This window comes from Antechinus flavipes, chromosome 2, assembly GCF_016432865.1.
Source record: "Antechinus flavipes isolate AdamAnt ecotype Samford, QLD, Australia chromosome 2, AdamAnt_v2, whole genome shotgun sequence".
Classification (NCBI taxonomy): domain Eukaryota; kingdom Metazoa; phylum Chordata; class Mammalia; order Dasyuromorphia; family Dasyuridae; genus Antechinus; species Antechinus flavipes.
Genome location: NC_067399.1, coordinates 347,265,084 through 347,284,448, shown reverse-complemented (window position 1 = coordinate 347,284,448; position 19,365 = coordinate 347,265,084). Strand labels below are relative to the sequence as shown.

At 35.1% G+C, this 19,365-nt stretch overlaps 1 protein-coding gene across 7 annotated transcripts in view; it reads right to left on the bottom strand.

Annotated features, from left to right (window-relative positions):
- PACS2 (phosphofurin acidic cluster sorting protein 2) overlaps positions 1-19,365 on the bottom strand; it is a 424,977-nt gene that overhangs the window by 61,204 nt on the left and 344,408 nt on the right. For all 7 annotated transcript variants that reach the window (XM_051977991.1, XM_051977987.1, XM_051977988.1 and 4 more), the window contains exons 17-18: positions 18,404-18,514; positions 15,181-15,289 (exon numbers count right to left, since the gene is read on the bottom strand). In XM_051977991.1, the coding sequence (XP_051833951.1) occupies positions 15,181-15,289; positions 18,404-18,514 (220 nt within the window). The remainder of the gene's footprint in view (positions 1-15,180; positions 15,290-18,403; positions 18,515-19,365) is intronic.

Sequence of the window (19,365 nt, the reverse complement as noted above, 5' to 3'; positions counted from 1 at the left end):
CTGCCAGATCCTGGGTGATCCTTATTGTGGCTCCTTGATATTTGAATTGGGTTTTTCTAGCCGCTTGCAATATTTTTTCCTTCGTCTGAGGGTTCTGGCATTTGGCCACTATATTCCTTGGTGTTTTGATTTTAGGATCCATTTCAGTGGGTGATCGATGAATCCTTTCAATGTTTATTTTTTCCTCTGTTCCTATGACTTCTGGGCAGTTCTCTGATAATTTCCTGGAAAATAGTGTCCAGGCTCTTTTTTTCATCATGTTTTTCTGGAAGTCCAATGATTCTGAGATTGTCTCTCCTGGATCTATTTTCCAGGTCTGTTGTCTTCCCCAGAAGGTATTTCACATTCTTTTCCATTGTTTGATTTTTTTGGATTTGCTTGACTGATTCTTCTTGTCTCCTCGAGTCATTCAATTCCAGTTGTTCAATTCTGATTTTCAGTGAAGTATTTTCTTCACTCACTTTTTTAAAATCTTTTTCTAATTGTCCCATTGAGTTCTTTTGTTCTGTGGAATTTTTTTCCATTTCGCCAATTTTGTTTTCCAGTTCACCAATCCTATTTTTCAAGGATTTTACTTCTTTATCCACTCTTTCTTTAACTGACTTCTCCAGGCTCTTTTGCCAAGCCTCCCTCTCCTTTTCCTAAGCTTCCCTCTCCTTTTGCCAAGCCTCACTCTGCTTTTCCCATTTTTCTTCTAGCTCCCTTGTGAGAGCCTTTTAAATTACTTCTATGAGGTTCATCTGTGCTGAGGAACAGATGATCTCCTCCTTTGGGGATTCACCTGGAGACAGTCTGTTTTTAGTCTCCTCAGGATTTAGAGTCTGCTCTCTATCTGTATAGAAGCTGTCAAGGGTTAAAGTCCTCTTCAGTTTCTTGCTCATTCTGTCTAATAATCAAAGACAAACTAGCAAAGAAAAACAGAAAAAACTGGAGTCTTTCTTTGGGGGAGGGGCTGGGTGGTGTTACCGAGCTTCCTCTCCAGACTGCGGGGGGCAGCAGTGAGGCACTAGCAGGACTGTGCTGCGCCTGCGCTCTGAGATCCCAGAGTGTGCTGAGTCACTGTGGGGGGGGAAGGGGGAGACGGCCAGGTCCTGAGAGACTCCAGCTGTTTGGGGTTGTATTCTCCCCGGTGTTTTTAGCTTCTCTGCTGGGCTGCTGACTTGCTGCCGGAGCAAAGTATCTAATCCTGTAGCGAAGCTCTCCCCGCAGAGACGGCTGCGATCACTCCCCACCCCCGCTCCAGTCTGCTCCCTTCACTGCCGCTGCCCGCCGCCTGCGCCCGATCTAAAACCATCCCAGCCCTCCAGTAAAGACAGACCTTTCTTGGCGAATCTCAAGGATGGCTTCTCTTGGTAACTATTTGTGAGTTTTTTTTTCAGTCAAGCATTAATTCAGAGGCTTGTAATGAAATGGATAGTGAGAGAAAGCGTAGAGCTACACAGATGTGTGCCTCCTCTCCGCCATCTTAACTGGAAGTCCGACCTTTTGTTTTTCCATATGAACTTTGTTGTTATTTTTTCTAGGTCATCAAAATAGTTTTTTTGGAGTCTGATTGGTATAGTGCTAAATAAATAGATTAGTTTAGATAGTATTGTCATTTTTATTATATTTGCTCACCCTATCCAAGAGCATTTAGTATTTTTCCAGTTGGTTAGATCAGACTTAATTTGTGTGGAAAGTGCTTTGTAGTTTTGCTCGTGAAGTTTCTGATTTTCCCTTGGCAGATAGATTCCTAAATATTTTATACAATCAGTAGTTACTTTAAATGGAATTTCTCTTTGTAACTCTAACTGTTGGGTTTTGTTAGTGATATATAAGAATACTGATGACTTAAGTGGGTTTATTTTGTATCCTGCAACTTTGTTAAATGTGTGGATTGTTTCTAATAACTTTTTAGTAGAGTCTCTGGGGTTCTCTCAGTATATCATCACATCATCAGCAAAGAGTGAAAACTTGGTTTCCTCATTGCCTATTCTTATTCCTTTAATCTCTTTCTCAACTCTTATTGCCAAAGCTAGCATTTCTAATACAATATTAAATAGTAATGGTGATAGTGGGCAACCCTGTTTCATTCCTGATCTTATTGGGAACGGTTACAGTTTGTCCCCATTACATATGATGCTTACTGCTGGACAAACATGTTTTCTTATAAACAACTCTGAGCCACAAGAAAATGGCTTGCTGACAATCTATTACACTGTCTTTCTTACTCCTCTAGTTCTTACAGTAGACCCTGGCAAAGAGGGAATATATTCTTCCCCTTTTTGATGGTTTCAAACATCCTTGGATCAGCTTCTAATCCCAGAAATAAAGTGAAAACTTTTCCTAGGCCTCCATTAAACCTCCTCTTCTAAAAGCTGTTCAGAGAAGGGATACTCGTCTAGGAAAAGGGCAGAGAAGTTTAACACAAATGCCTCATGTAGAAGTTAGGGCAAATGCCTCTATCTCATGTCCTGCTTTTGAAAGATAACTGTGAAACGTATTAAGGAAAAATTCTGTCAATATCTCTGATGGGATTCCCCTTTCTAAAAATTGTTTTTGGGTTAAGGTCTCCAAAGCAGTCTCCTTTATGGGGATCTTAGTTATTCTCTTCGCTTGGCACTTCTAATCAACACCACAGCTTTAAGTAGATCTTTTGTTCTTAAGTAAATTTTTGGTGGAGGTCCCTAGAAACCGAGATCTCTAGAGATTCTTCCTGCTTTTAATTGTTACTTCTGGATTTCTTTATCAACTGAGTACAAAATATCTCCTTGAAGACAATATATTCTCTATTAAAAAAGCTGATGCCTAGCTATTTACAATTTTTAAGGAAAGATATACCTCTTTCCTCTTCTTTCTCTCCCTTCTACTCTCCCCATGCTCCACTAATCTTTGGTGCCCCTTTTAATATCTATTTTACCTCTTATTTTGTCTGTACCCTCTTCTCCTAAATAAAGCTACCTTTTGACAAAGAGATTGGCCGTTTTGACTACATTCCTTCCTTCAAATAAGGAGGAATAACATTTGAACCACACTATAGGCTGTAATATGAACTTTCTCTAAACATTTTTGAAGGTTCTAGTAAGAAAAATGCCTTTGATTGCAGACTCTCCCCCCCCACCTGTTATCCTCTCTAATCAATGCCTAAATTCTTTTGAATATTATGGCACATATATCCTTGCTTACCCAAGCGACCTTCTTACTGTCTGTAATGCTAATGTCCCTAATCTCTAATTGTTAGATTTGTTTTCTCCTAAGTTTTGATCAATTCAATGATCAGCACTGAGCAGTTCAGGGATCAGACTCAAAACCCCATTAAATGTTACTTTAATCAGTTCCTGGACTATCCCTTGACCCTGTAGGATGACCCAGCTCTATAACCAAGAATATATATTCCTGGCAGGAAGTATTTTCAGAAGAACTTTGGGTCCCATTTGTTTGGGAGGAAACTGATCGTTGATGCAAATGAACCTCAGCAAAATACTACCAGTGTCTGAGTGGGTTGCCACTAAGGAGAAAACAACTGACCCTGTGCTAATCTCCACTATTGTGCTCTGGTAAACAATTTTGTACCCCTATGGTGTCACCAAACTTTGGCTACTGTACTTCACTCCCAGTTTCTTGACAGCTTCTATACTTGTTAAGCATAACAAGTGTGTTTTCAGCATTGTTTTTAAAATCCCACCCTGTTTATGGACAACCCCCTCCCTCCTCCAACATTTTTTTTGAAACATTTATTTTGCAAATCAAAGAGTAGGGAATGTCTCCTGTCAGGAAGAAACCTACCCGGTTATTATCAGCCATAACCAATTCCCAGACTATCTTGTTTGTATGATGACTGTAAAGATGGAAATCTTTTTTTTTTTTAAATTTTATAATAACTTTTTATTAACAGAACCCATGCCAGGGTAATTTTTTTTTTTACAACATTATCCCTTGCACTCGCTTCTGTTCCGATTATTCCCCTTCCTCCCTCCACCCCCTCCCCTAGATGGCAAGCAGTCCTATATATGTTAAATATGTTGCAGTATATCCTAGATACAATATATGTTTGCAGCACCGAACAGTTCTCTTGTTGCACAGGGAGAATTGGATTCAGAAGGTATAAGTAACCCGGGAAGAAAAACAAAAATGCAAATAGTTTACATTCATTTCCCAGTGTCTTTCTTTGGGTGTAGCTGCTTCTGTCTATCATTTATCAATTGAAACTGAGTTAGGTCTCTTTGTCAAAGAAATCCACTTCAGGATGGAAATCTTTATCAATCTCTACTGTCTATCCCCCAACCTCTGGGGATCTTTAAGTAACCTTTAAGATAATCATCTGCCAGGTGGCCATCTGGTTTCTTCTTGTTTTCTTCCTCTGAGCTGCCAAATTCTTCCCTAATCCTGAGAATCTCCAAGGCTGTATTTCCCCTAAAAAAGATCTATCTGCTCATGATGAAAATCTTAGCTAAATGTATTTCAGGATGAAGCCCACTATGAAGTATTCTTTTTCTCTCCTCATAATGCCTTCCCTTTTTTAGCTAACTGTTTAGTCTGCTAACTCCTCTATGCCAGTCAAGGGCAATCCCAGGCCTCATGGTGTATTCCTTTAATGAATTCTTCCAACTCCTTTCCTTGATAATGAAAACTCTGCTGCTCTCCCAACTTTATTTCATATTTGCCACTCTTAATGCCTATTTTACCTCTTATTTTGTCTATACCCTCTTCTCCTAAATAAATCTACCTTTTGACAAAGAGGTTGGCCGTTTTGACTACATTCCTTCCTTCAAATTAGGAATTGCTACCCTGACCTCAATTACCATTTCTATGCTGATGATTCTCCGAATTTACTTACCATGGTCCAATTTCTTTGCTAAAACCTCTCTACCTCCTTCTCCTATCTTCTCTATTAGTAAAGAGGGCAACATCATCCTCTCAGTGCCTTAGGCTTGTGGCCTAGGAGTTATCCTGTACTTCTCATCCCACACTCTAAATATACAATCTAGTGCCAAGACCTGTCAGTTTCATCTTTCCAACATTTCCAAAATATATTTTCCACCCTTCTCTTCTCTGACACTTCCACTGATCTGGGGCAGGCTCTTTATCACCTTATACCTAGACTATTTCATAAACCTATTGATGGACCTGCCTGCTTTGAGTCTCTACTTACTTTACAATCCATCCTCCATTCATCTACCAAAGTAATTTTCCTAAACTCAAGTCTGACCATTTCATTCTCCTACCCTTATGACCTCCAAGATCAAATACAAAATGCTCTATTTGGCATTCAAAGCCCTTCATAATCTTTCTCCCTCCTATTTTTCCAATCTTCCTATACTTTATTCCTTGATTGTACTGATACTGAACTCCTATCTATTCCACTTCATCTCTCACTGCTGAGCCTTTATAAGCTCTTACTGTCTTCCAGTCCTGGAATACTCTCCCTTCTGATCTCTTCCTGACTTCCTTAGCTTCCTTTTAGTCCCAAATAAAATCCCATCTTCTATGGGAAGCCTTTCTCAACCCCTTTTTAATTCTAGTGCCTTTCCTTAGTTAATTATTTCCTATATACAACTTCTCTCCATATATTTGTTCACTTTTTGTTTCCTCCAGTAGACTGTGAGCTCCTTGAGTGGAGGAAGTCTTTGGCCTTTTACAGTGCCTGGAACATAAATGTTTACTGACTATGCTTATGACCTGTTTAATAAATGTTTACTGACTAATTGAAAATTACTTTGTCCCAAGTAATTTGCCTACAATATCACTTCTTGTATATTCCATAATGCCTTCAATTCCATAATACATTCAATGAATATTTTATTGACAGTATTTCAGAATATTATGTGTGTTGTTCTGCTAAATGGATACATTCCTGAAAATTAACTTAGTAAGTAATGTTATATAAAGATCATTGGGTTGGAGGACAGAGGTAGAGTAAAATAATCTTCTAGTCCAAAAAACTTGGAAGATCGTTTCATTTGGATTAAAGGAGAACACAGTCCACGAGAGGAAACATTCTACCAAGCCATCAGCAAGTCCCACTTCAGCAAATCACTGAAAAATCCATTATAGTAGAACAGGCAACACCACATCAGAAGAACTCACATGCCTCAGCACAATCAGGGGAAAAATCAGCTCTGAAAACCAAGCAGGGTTTCAACAAATCCCCTAGAAAACATAAACCTCTGGACCCTGCAGGTGCCTGAGAAGATTGCAGACACCAATGCAGGGAAATGTATCCTAGCATGATCAGATAAACAGACAGACGTCAATGGAGGAAAGCCCTATGGACCTCTAAAAAGGAGCAGACTCCAGCTGTTAGACTGGCCACATTGCATCAGCATAGTCCTAAGGAAATAGGGAGATGTCAGTGCAGTGACCCTCTCCACTCAGGCCTCAATATGTATCAGACACCGGCACTGGGAATCTAGCTCAGCACCAGGTAAGTTACTAGACCTATATGGCCTCCAATAGTGCCAACCATTCCCTACTATATTCCTTCAGCATAGAATCACCTATGAGGGTGGGCTTCAGGACAACACAGTACAGCATCAGGGAAAAAGCAAGTGTTTGTAGTACCTGGCACAAAAAGCTTGAAACTATGACCCTTCTACTTCAGGAGCAGAGCTCAAAAAGGGAAAAGGCTGAAAAAATTGAGCAAAAAACAATAGAAAAATAATCTGACCATAGAAAGTTATTATGGTAACAGGGAAGCCGATCAAGACACAAACTCAGAAGAGGACCACAATGTCAAAATAAAAAAAAAATGAGAATTGATCTCAAGTCCAGAGAGAACTCAAAAGAGCTCAAGAAGGAGCTCCAAAATCAAATAAGAGAGGTAGAAGAAAAATTTGAAAAAGAATTGAGAGTGATGCAAGAGGTTTATGAAAAAAAGATTCAACAGTTTGAAAAAAAAGAAAACAACTGCTTAACAAGTAGAATTGGTCAAATGGAAAAGAAATCACATCCCTTGAAGAAAACAGCTTCTTAAAAAGTACAACTGACCAAATGAAAAAGGAGATACAAAATCTGAGGAAAATAATGACTCTGAAACATCAAGAATCAATCAAACAAAATTAAAAGAATGAAAAAATAAAAGAAAATGTAAAATAACTTACTGGAAAAACAACTGACCTGAAAACAGCTCTAGGAGAAATAATGTAAGAATTACTGGACTAATTGAAAGCCATAGTCAAAAGAAGGTCTGGACAGCATCTTTTAAGAAATTAAGAAATTAAGAAACTTCCCTGATATCCTGGAACCAAAGAGCAAAAAAAGGCATTGAAAGATTCTACTGATTAACTCAGGAAGAAGATCCCAAAATGAAGAACACTAGAGCCAAATTTCAGAACTATAAGGGAAAAAAAAAACCTGTAAGCAACTAGAAAGAAACAATTCAAATAACAAGGAGCCACAATCAGGATTATATAGGACTCAGCTGCTGCAACATTAAAGGATCCAAGATCATGGGAAATGATATTTTGGAAGGCAAAGATATAACCAAGAATTATTATTATTATTATTAATTTTTTTGGTGAGGCAATTGGGGTTAAGTGACTTGCCCAGGGTCACATAGCTAGGAATTGTTAAATGTCTGAGGCAAAGTTTGAACTCAGGTGCTAGGATAATACTGCAAATGAAAAAATGGTCATTCAATGAAATAAAAAGATTTCAAGCTTTAATAAGGCCAAACTCAAACAAAAAACCTGATCTCTAATATCAAGACCCAAAAGAAGCCTAAAAAGATAAAAAGGTAAAACAACAACAACAAAAAGGATTCTTTTGAGCCAAACTTCCCTATATGGGACAATGATACTTGTAATTTTGAAGAATTGTATTGCTAATAGTGCAATTAGAAGGAATATACATAGGCAGAGGGTATGACTATAAGATGCATTTGAAGGAATGACATAAAAAATTAAAGGAGGAGAATAAGAAGTATAATGGGTACAGAAGGAAGGAAGAAATAAAATGGGGCAAATTATTTCACATGAAGAGGCATGAAAGACCTATTACAGCGAAGGGAAGATGGAAGAGTGGGTGAACCTTGACTCTTACTTTCATCAGAATTGGTTCAAAAAGAGGAAGATATATGGATATAGATATATAGATAGATATGGATGAAATGAATTGTGAAAGCTGTCTCACAAGATGGAGACAGTATTCTAAAAATTGAGTGAAAACTGGCTGTGCCCCAGGCCTAAGTTTCTTTCTCCAGAAATTATTTTGATTTACAAAGAATGGGATCATATAATCCTTTTCTTTGTGAGACTAAGGGACATTTTGACATTAAAACTCCATATAAGGTAATTTAGTAATCCTAACGATGTGATTGGATCAGAAGTATTCCATCATTTATGACTTAGAATTTGAGGTCATTTGTTCTGACTAATCAGAACAGAGATCCAGCCTATGGGGAATGTTACCCAAGAGTTGTATATAATCTTTGTCTGCTTTCTGTACCTTCTGTCTCCTTGTCTGACTGCCTGTTGGGAAAGAGATGCCCTTTCTGGCAAGAACATAATAAAATTCCTTTCTGCTTCTACTTTGAGAAATTTCCTTGATTTATTTGAGCTGGTGGTCTTTGTCCCATACAGATAGATAGGTAGATAGACAGATAGAAAGATAGATAGATGTAGATATATACACAATCAGTTATACACAGAAATCTATCTTACTCAACAAGAAAGTGAGAGGAAAGGAAATTAATTAAGGAATGAAGGGGATTGACAGAAGAGAGGGTAAATTGGGGGAGGCAGTAGAAAGAAGCAAAACACTGGTGAGAAGAGGAAGGGTGAAAGGAAAGAAGGGACAAAAAGATAGAAAAATAGGATGAAAGGAAATATATGTTAATAATCATAACTCTAAATAAAAATGAGATGAACTTTCCCTTAAAAGAGAAGTGGCTAACAGAGAGGATCAAAAACTAGAATTCTATAATATGTTGTATACAAGAAACACACTTGAAGCAGAGACACTCACAGAATAAAGATCAGGGACTGGAGCCCTAGAGGAAGCATCTATTATGCTTCAGCTGAAATAAAAAAAAGTAGGGATAGGATTCGTGATCTGAGACAAAGTAAAAGCAAAATTACATCTAATTAAGAGATAAGAAAACTACTTGGTGCTAAAGGGTATCATAGACAGTGAAGTAATAATAATACTAAACATATATGCACCATGTGGTATAACATCTAAATTCTTAAAGAAGGATTTAAGTGAGTAGAAAGGCAGAAATATTAAATGTATCCTTTTTGGATCATGATATATTAAGAATTACATTCAACAAGTGATGGCAGTGGAAAGACAGCTTAAAGAATCAATTGGGGACTAAAACAACCTAATTCTAAAGAATAAGTGGGTCAATCATAAAAATAATCAATAATTTTATTAAGTGCATGACAAAAATGTCATTTATGGGAGTCAGTAGGTAGATGAAAATTAACTTCTCTAAATTCTTACGTCAACAAAATACAAAAAGAACAGATGAACTAGGCTTGCAACTAAAAAAAAAAAAATTAGAGCAAAACAACAAATTAAAAATCCCTAACTGAGCACTAAATTGAAAATACTGAAAACCAAAAGTGAGCTTAATAAAATAGAAAATAAACAAAAACAAAACTATTGAGCTAATAAATAAAATTAGGTTTTATGGAAGAAAAAAAAACCTCACAACCAAACAAACAAAAAACAAACATGACTTAATAAGACAAATAAACCAATGAATACTTTGAGTTTAAAAAAAGAAAACAAACTACTCTGTATCAGTAATGAAAAGGATGAAATCACCACCAAATGAAGAAGATTTTAAAGTAATTGTTGGGAAAAGGTGACTGATTATATGTCGATTAATCTAACAATCTGAATGAAATTAATATATATAAAAATATAAATTATCCAGATTAACAGATGAGGTAATAGAATGCCTAAACAACCCCATTTTAGAAAAAGAAATTGAACAAGCCATTAATGAACTGCCTAAGGAAAAAATCCTAAGGGCCCGATAAGTTTTGTAAGTCAACTCTATGAAATAATTAAAGAACAATTAATTTCAATACTATTTGGAAAAACAGATAAAGAGTCCTACGAAATACCTTTTATGACACAAATATGGTATTAATAACTAAACCAGGAAGAGCTAAAACAGAAATAGAAAACTATAGTCTAATGTCCCTAATGAATATCGATGTAAAAATTTTTAAATAAAATATTACTAACAAGATTACAGCATTATATCACAAGAACCATAGACTATGACCATGTAAGATTTGTACCAGGAATGTAGGGTTATTAGGAAATTTATCAACACAATTGACCATATCAACAATAAATCCAACAGAAACTATATGATTATCTCAAAAGATGCTGAAAATGTTTTTGACAAAATATAGCACCCTTCCTATTAAAATACCAGAGAACACAGGAATAAATGGAGTTTTCAAGCATAATTTGTAATGGAGATAAGGTAGAAGCCTTATCATCTTGTCACATCAGGGGTGAAGAAAGGATATCCACTGTCACCACTATTATTCACTTAAGAGTACTAAAAATAATAGAATAATTAAAAACTTTAGCAAAATTGTGGGATATAAGACATACTAATTATGAGCATTTCTTTTTAGGACAAACAAAGCTCAATAGCAAGAGATAGAAAGAAAAATTCCATTTAAAATAACTGTAGATAATATAAAATATTTAGGAGTGTACCTATTGAGACAAACCCAGGAAGTACATGAAAGCAATTAAAAAATGCTTCACACAAAGTCAGATCTAAACATTGAAAAATATTAATTGCTCAAGGACAAGCTCAGCTAACATAATAAAAATGGCAATTCTACCACAAGTAATTGAACTAATCAGGGACATACCAAACTACCAAAAGTTATTTGCTAGAGATATAAAAAATGATAATAAAATTCATCTGACGGATCAAAAGTTCAAGAATATCAAGGGAATTAATGAAAAAATTCAAAGGAAGGTTGCTTAGCAATATTATATCTAAAATAATATTGTAAAGCAGAGTAGTGCATCAGTGGAATAGATGAAGCACAGAAGATATAGTAACATAACATAGTAACCTATGTCTGAAAAACCCAATGATTCCAGATTTTGAGATAAGTAGTCAATATTTGACAAAAACTGGAAAATAAAAGGGTACAAACTAGGTATAGACAAACATTTTACACTGAATACCAAGACAAGGTCAAAATGGGTACATGACTTAAAAATAAAAGGTGATACCATAAAACAAATTAGTAGAACAAGGAATAGTCCACGTATTAGATCTATACAGAAAGGAACTGATGACATAACAAGAGAGGGAGAACATTAAAAAAAATGTAAAATAGAAAATTTTGATTATATTAAATTTAAAAAAACCCTGCAAAAACAAAACCAATGCAATTAAGATTAGAAGGAAAGCAGAAAGAGAGGAAATAATCTTTATAGCAAGTATCTCAGACCTATAGATAATGAAGTCAAATTTTATAATAATACTATGTATAATACAACCTATTTCCCAATTATAAATGGTCACAGGATATGAATTAGCAGTGTTGTTACTGTTGTTATTGTGTACAATGTTTTTTTTAATTCTGCTCCTTTTACTTTGCTTCAGTTCATACTAGACTTTCCAGGTTTTTCTGAAATCTGCCAGCTCATAATTTCTTAATGCACAATAGTATTCTATTACATTCATATGCTACAACAATACTGCGAGATGATCAAATATGATTTGCTTCTCAGCAACACAATGATCCAAGACAATTACAGAGGACTCATAGTGAAAAATGCTATTCACATATTCACATCCAGATAAAGAATTGATGGATTTTGGATGCAAATCAAGGCATAGTTTTTCCTTTTTTTTTTTTTTTTTTTTGGTGGCTTTATCCTTTGGATCTATTTCTTCTTTATAACTGTGACTAATACAGAAACATGTTTTACATGATTGCACATATATAACCTATATCAAATTACTTACCATTTTAGGAAGATATTAGGGGAAGGAGGGAGAGAGAAAAATTTGGAACATAAAATCTTGTAAAAATGGATACTAAAATATTCTTTATGTATATTGGTAAAAAAAATTTAAATACTACTAAAATATTAATTGTTAAATAGGATGGCTCTCAGGGAGGGAGAGGATCAGGAATACTAGAAAAAATTATAGTAATATTTTAAAAAAAGCATTAAAAACTTAATTTTTTTAAAAATGGAAAAAATATGCTGGCTGTTAAGTATCTGAATGGTTCCAGATATAAATTGTAATAAGGTATTAACACTTGTTTCTTGAACATACTTAAAAAGAAAGCTCAGAGACTTAATTCAACCTGGTGGGGAAAAGGAGGAAAAATACATGTTTTTTCAATTCTGGATTGAAGGGATGGAAGATGAGACATTCCAATGATGACAGTAAAAGTGTTCTTGAAACAGCAGTAGTTAATGGCAGCAACTGTTTCATGAGCGGAAATATACAGTGAAGACAAACTAGATGTTTTGATGAAAGGTAGCTTCATCACCCAGAATCCAGAAGAAAGCTACTATATCTAGAAGGAACTTTAATTATCTCTCTAATTGGTATCAAATAATAACTAATGGGAGAACAAACAAGGGCAGTTTCATGATAGTACTGAGACAATATCCTCTATTCTCTCAAAGTTACTCCAAGAAACATGAGGAAAGCAGTAACCAGCTATCCCCTGAAGATTCAATCTACTGCTGTGAACAAAATTGGAAAATTGAGTCTCAGACCCTCTATGACACCAATGAAGCTCCTATATGGACTCCTTTGTGCTTCTAATGAAAACCAATTTAATTGAAAAGAATATCTGACATTCAGCCCATTACTATTACTTTCACTAGATTTTCCATTTCCCACATCATCCTCAGGCAGCTGATGCTAGAGAGCAGAAGTGGACATTGGCTTTTTGGACATTGGGGCTTACACCCCCAAATGGGTGTTCTGGGAATGGATATCCTATCTTCTAAAGGCAGTGTTCTTGATAAATCAGTACTATTCCAAAAAAGGAGGAGGGTTCTCCATTCTAGCTATTTACTTCATCTAGCCTTTAGGAGTTCTTAACTGATTGAAGGATTAAAGATTAAGAAGGACTAATAATGGATATAGCTTTAGGTACCCTTCCCTAACACTACCTTACTCCATTCTCTGTGTATTGCCTAGTATTTAAGGTTTCTGTTCTCTTGTAATGCTGGAGAAACTGAGGCAAGATAGAGATTAGAGAGTTTTATATATTTTATTTATTGGAGAGCGTAATTGATTGACTGGACAGGACTCTCGTCTCAAAGTATCCAGCGGTGAATGTGAGACTCTCAGATTTTTTTTATAGGACTATAGTAAGAAGAGAAACAAAGGCAGGAGGCAAAGAGTGGGAATTTAGAGGGATGGACCATAAATTCTATTCTAGCAGGATGGAATTTCAGTATAAATTCTTACTATCTGAGAGGCCAGAGTCAAGATGTCTGAACAAACAGAAGTAAAGATATCAATAAGGTATCTGAGATAGTCTTATCTTTTGGAATGTTTAGAGTGGGTAGTACAGCCCTAATGGATAGGAAAAAAGGTAGGGGTTGCATACTAACTTAGGGCAATGGAGATATAATTCAGGAAAACTAATGCAGAGAAACTGAAGTGGAACAGCTCAAGGATGCTGTGGCATAACAAAAGGTTCTATGCAAATCAGGAAAATGGTTCACTTCATCTTTAAATTTGTAAGAATTCTTTCACCCAAGAATGGTGATTAACATTGTGACAGAAATGGTGACTCTTCTATTGCTACAATGCTAACTCAAAACATCCAATTTTGACTAGATAAAATTGAACTGAGTTGGTATTTTCCATCTTTGTTTTGTTCTCTTATTGGTTAACAGTTACATTTCAAGTTGCACAAATCTATAGAACTATTCCCTTTTGTTATAATATCAGTTCTATTATTTAAATAAGATAAACCAATCTTGATTCTCTTTCTTTTTAAAAAATTCTGGGGCAACACAGAAAATTCCAGATACTGTATTGTTCTGGATATAGTATATAATATAATGTAATTATATTATATATATAAGAATCCTACATCTTAAATAACATATTTAAACAACTGTTAAGAGATTCTCAAACAATTATTATTGGGATGATTATTAAGCATTTCAAGGACCAGTAAAGTTCATAATGAAATAGGATCAGTCACACCAAAATGCAAAAGGAAATGCAGGCAAAAATGAAAATCAGTACCTATAGTTAAAAAATTATTGTTATGAAATAGCCTAATTAATCCTCAGAAAATGAAGCAAAAATCTTCAGGAGAACTGGCATCTAGACGGTTTGTTACTGATTCTCTATAAGCTTCTTGAAGTTGGAAGGATATAAGCTGATCTCTGTTATAAAAAATGCTTCTCAAAAGCAAACCATGAAATTCATTTAGTTCAAGCACAAATGTGCCTGTAAGATTTATGTATCTTCATCAGACAGTATGAGTATGACCTTTACTTCCAAAATATTTGGAGATTTAAAAAAATTCTAATAGGTCTGTATTGTTCTCACTAAAAAAGTTAGAAACATTAGTAAATATTCTGATACACTGAGAAATAGAATAGTTCCAGAATTACAGAAATTCTCAAATGGAGATGAAATATTACAGCACAACTTGTTCTATGTCACATGTTATAATATAGCTAAAAGAGATAAATGTGTTTTAATGACTTGAGAACTCACATGATTTTAAAATTCAATTTAAATTTAAATTCAACTGAAAACTGATGAGTTATATAATCAAGACTAAATTTGGGAAAATGGATTATTTGTTAAAATTATACTTACTATTCAATGGATAGAAGTATGGTTTATGATCAAAAATTAAAGAATGTCAAATTTTGCAACAAATCATAATGAATGGAGGACATTAAATATTAAAACACTTAAGATGTAAAAAAAAAAAATTATAAGATTTCCATATAAGTCAATACATCTTAATTATTATGCTTTGTCCCAAGTAATTTATACATTTCTCTATTTGCCAGGATGGGGGGGGGGGGAGTCCTAACTGGGGATATCTTTCTTTGAAAGTGCTCTACAAATGAAAAAGTCAGCACAAAGGAAATTTACTACTTTGGATCAGTCAGTTTTTGTATTCAATTTAGATATATTTCACTGCATTTTTTCATGCCACTGCCATTTCTAGAATAAGGATTAATAACAGATTTTACCTCTTCTGCTTATACGTCAACATAGCTTCTGCAATTGGTAACTGATGGGAACAGTTAGCCCCCGCGATGTACTGTGTTATTCGGGACACAATATCTGGGGTTTCCTGAACTGTAAGAGAATGAAAAGGACAGATAATCAGGATTATTCCTCAGCAAGGTTTTGCAAAATTTACATGCTATTAATTTTCAATTCAATAAACATTTATTAAGCACCAATAAATATGTATTAAACATTATATGTTAGGTACTGTACTAAGTATTAGGGATATAAGAAGAGGCAAAAGACACTCCCTGTCCTCAAGGAGCTAAAAGTCTAATGGGGGAAACAAAATCCAAACATACGTACGTGAATACACACACACACACACACACACACACACACACACACGTACAAGCCAAATGTAGGAGGAAGAGGAAATTGTCAGGAAGGCAATGGAATTAATAAATGCTCTTACTGTAGAAGGCGAGATTTTAGTTGGGACTTAAAAAGAAGAGTGGTCAGTAATTGGTGTGGAGGAAGGAGAGCACACTAAACATAAAGGACATCCAGAGAAATGCCCTGAGCTGAGAGATGGAGTGGCTTGTTGGTGGACTAGCAAGTACGCCAGTGCCTCTAAGAGCACGATTATTAGTGTGAAAATAAGATAACCAGCTAAATCAGTTATCAGTAGTAGCTGCTCTAGGTCAAGGATTAAATATGTTTTCATAAGTAAAACTTCAACAGGAGTCTATAATAGATTTCTCTTACATGCAAGTCAAATTAGTGCTAACTAACCAACAAGTATTTTTCTGAACCTTTTCATTATTCCCCAGAAAGTTCTTTCTGGAATATCATTTCAGTTCCTGAACTCATAGTTCATAGCTCTCTGCCCATGAACTCCTTCCTTTGACTGGAAGGTACAGAGCTCCTTTCAGGACATGCAATAAAGGATTTTTACTGAGGACAACTTTATCTTTGTTTGTTACACAGCTGCACTCCTCTAGACTTCTCCCTAATGCCCCTATGATAGGTACCATCCTTTCTTAACCTCCATCCTTCCCCTCCTCCCCAACTTTCTTTTTTAGCTTCTTTTTATGTATTACTTTAATGAAAAGCAAGCTCCTTGAGGGCTTGTTTTTCTTTTCATCCCTAGGACTTAGCATAGTGCCTGGCATAGAAGTTACTTAATAAATGTTTCTTATTTCATCTATAATGTCTCTGAGAACTGTACTAGGTGCTAGGAATACAAAGACAAAACCAAATAATTCCTGTTTTCGGTCTTCTGGGGGAAAGAATATTATGTATATAAGTATACAGTGAATAAACACAAAGTAAATACAAGGTAGTCAGGGAGGAAGAGCACCAGTAGTAGGGGAGACTAAGAAATATTTACTTTGAAAGAAAGTGGTGCTTGAGCAGAGTAATGAAGAGAGAATTATTCTGTATAGATGAGGAGATAAAAAAGAAAATGCATTTCTTACATAGGAAGTCACCAGTGCAAAGGTATAGAGGCAAGAGATGGAATGTTATATGTAAAGAACAGAAAGAGGCAAGTTGGGTTTGAAGCAGGTTGTGGTCTCTTTAAGAAACTGTATTTCCTTTTGATCTGTGATCCCTTTCAGAGTCTCAACCATTCCTGGGGAAGGCATATAATCCCCAGATAAGTTACTTTTCCAAGATGCCAGGGCCTTTGATTCAATTAGAAATCCTGGTCAAAAAGCACCCCTTTGAAGTGTTGTTAATTCCAATAGGAGATCTGGACTGTTCCAGCCCCCACTGGGTCTGACCTGCTTGGGCTGTCCCAGCCCCCACTAAGAGTCAGTATAGTAGCTTCCTTCAATGAAGGTCTTTTGCAGATGGATCCAGATAGTTCACTCAGTTATCAGGACCCTTCTGTCCACTGAGAACTGTATTCTCTCAGTGCAAAACTCCATTTTCCAATAGATCTGCCACTATTAGAATCAGTCTCTTGGTAAACTGATTTCTATCCAACAATAAACTTTCATTTTGCAACTAATAATTTGGGAATGAGTGAATTCTTTCACTCCTAGAACATGCAACCTATTTAAAGAGTATTTTTAACAACTCTTATAGCCACTAATCTTTAGACCACTAGCAATCTAGACCACTCAAACTGCATCAGGCTGGAGTGTAGAGTGCAGGCAGGGGCTGGGATATGAAGGAACTTTAAAAGCTAAACAGGAATTTCTATTTGATTCTAGAAGTACTAGAAAACAATTGGAATATAATGAATAGGGAAGTGATATCATCATATCTGCACTTAAGGAAAATCACAGCTGTATTTAGGAGTAACAGTCAGACTTAAGGCAAGAATGTTAATTAAGAGGCTATTATAATGATCTAGTTGAGATTGAAAATGGCTTAAACTGAGCTGATGGCTCATTGAGTAGAGAAAAAGGAAACAGCAACAAAAGGCAACTAGTTAGGTATTTAGAGTGAGAAATCAAGAATAACATTGAGATTTCAAAAACAGAAGACTGAAATAATGGTGGTGCCTTAGACTGAAATAGAGAAGTGTGCTAGAAGGGTATACTTTGAGGAAAAGATGGGTTTTGTTCTGTACATGCTGAATTTGAGCTATCTACAGGATATGCTGTTGATTAAACTCATGAGAAAAAAACACAGCTAATAATAGATATCTGAGACTCATCTAAAAGATGATAACATCTGTGAGATAATAACAAGACTTCTGAAGACTAAAGAAGGCCTATGATAGATCCTTGAGGTATCTTCCTATTTAGAGGAGTGTGTGTGAGATATGAATAATTAGCCAGTAAAGGAGACTGAGGAGGAGCAATCAGGTAAGTAGGAAAAAACCCCAAAAAAACAGAAGAGTAAAAGTGTCATGAACATCTAGAAAGAAAGGAAATATTAAGTATATAGAAGGAAAAAGGGTGTAACATGATCAAACGAAACAAAGACATCACAAAGACATCACTATAAGACAAAATACCATTAGATATAGCAATTAAGGTTACTCTGGGAAAAGAAAGTTCAATGAGCACAGTTTAAAGCATTACTAAGAGATGTAGGATTTTGTGATACTGAAGAAAAATATAGGGAAAAAAGATGAAAGTCTGGAGGGAGATCTAAGTATTTTATATATGTAAAAGTTAACAAAAATATAATCTTTTAATATTTCCTATTGTGTGACATTTTTATTAATGTAAAACATTCATATCATTTGCTGCATCAGAGCAAGATATGGAAATAACTTCTTACCAGCAGTATGTGTTTCAAGTTTACTGAACAAATCCCTCCAGGCCAAATCCTGGAAAAAGTTGTTATACCGATGATCAACAGAACCAAGATATTTAGCCACTGGATGAGAACCTAGAGCAAAGAAAATGAACTTAATGAATATGAAATACAAATTTCGTATGCATAATGGTATTTGTAAAGAAATAGGGATCAAATGGCTATTTTCTTAGCACATCTAACATGTTGACCATTCAAATTAGTTTATTATACACATGGTCATTTTGTTAATTTTCAATTAATCTTCTGGAAGAAGTTCTTTCCTATCTAATTTGTAATTCTCAGAGCTCAGTAAAAAAAAAAAAAGACATTGAAATGTTACTTCTCTGAGTAGGTCAATGTAATTTATACTTGTTTTTGGATTTATAAAAGAAAAAAGAAAATGTGAGAAAGGACAAATTTTTTTTTTTAAATGTCACTTTACTATTAAAAAAATTAAGTGTTTAACACAACAATATTTCTACCCTGTAAATAAAAGTGTTAATATTATTCTTAGTTAACACAAACATAGAGGACTTGTCCTAAAGAAAAAAGTGAAAATCAAAGCTGCTAAACTATAGATATCAATAAACATTTATTAGTTTACTATGAACTCTATTGTGTTTACTACATAACAGGCATCGTTAAATGCTAGGGATAAAAAGAAACAGTTCTTGCCCTTAAGGAACTCAGATTTAATGGACACAATGTACATAACAAGTACATGCACATTAGGCTACCGAAGAGTTGTCTTAAAAGAAGATGGTACTTGAATTGACTATTAAAGCAAACCAGGTATTCAAAATGTGACCACTATTGTGACCTGTAAAACTCAATTATTGCTAGAATCAAATAAAATGTAATTGAGAAATATATAACAAAAGAAATAAAAATACATTAATTTGTTGTTTTCTAAGTCAAAATATGGGCTGCAGGGATCTGTTTCT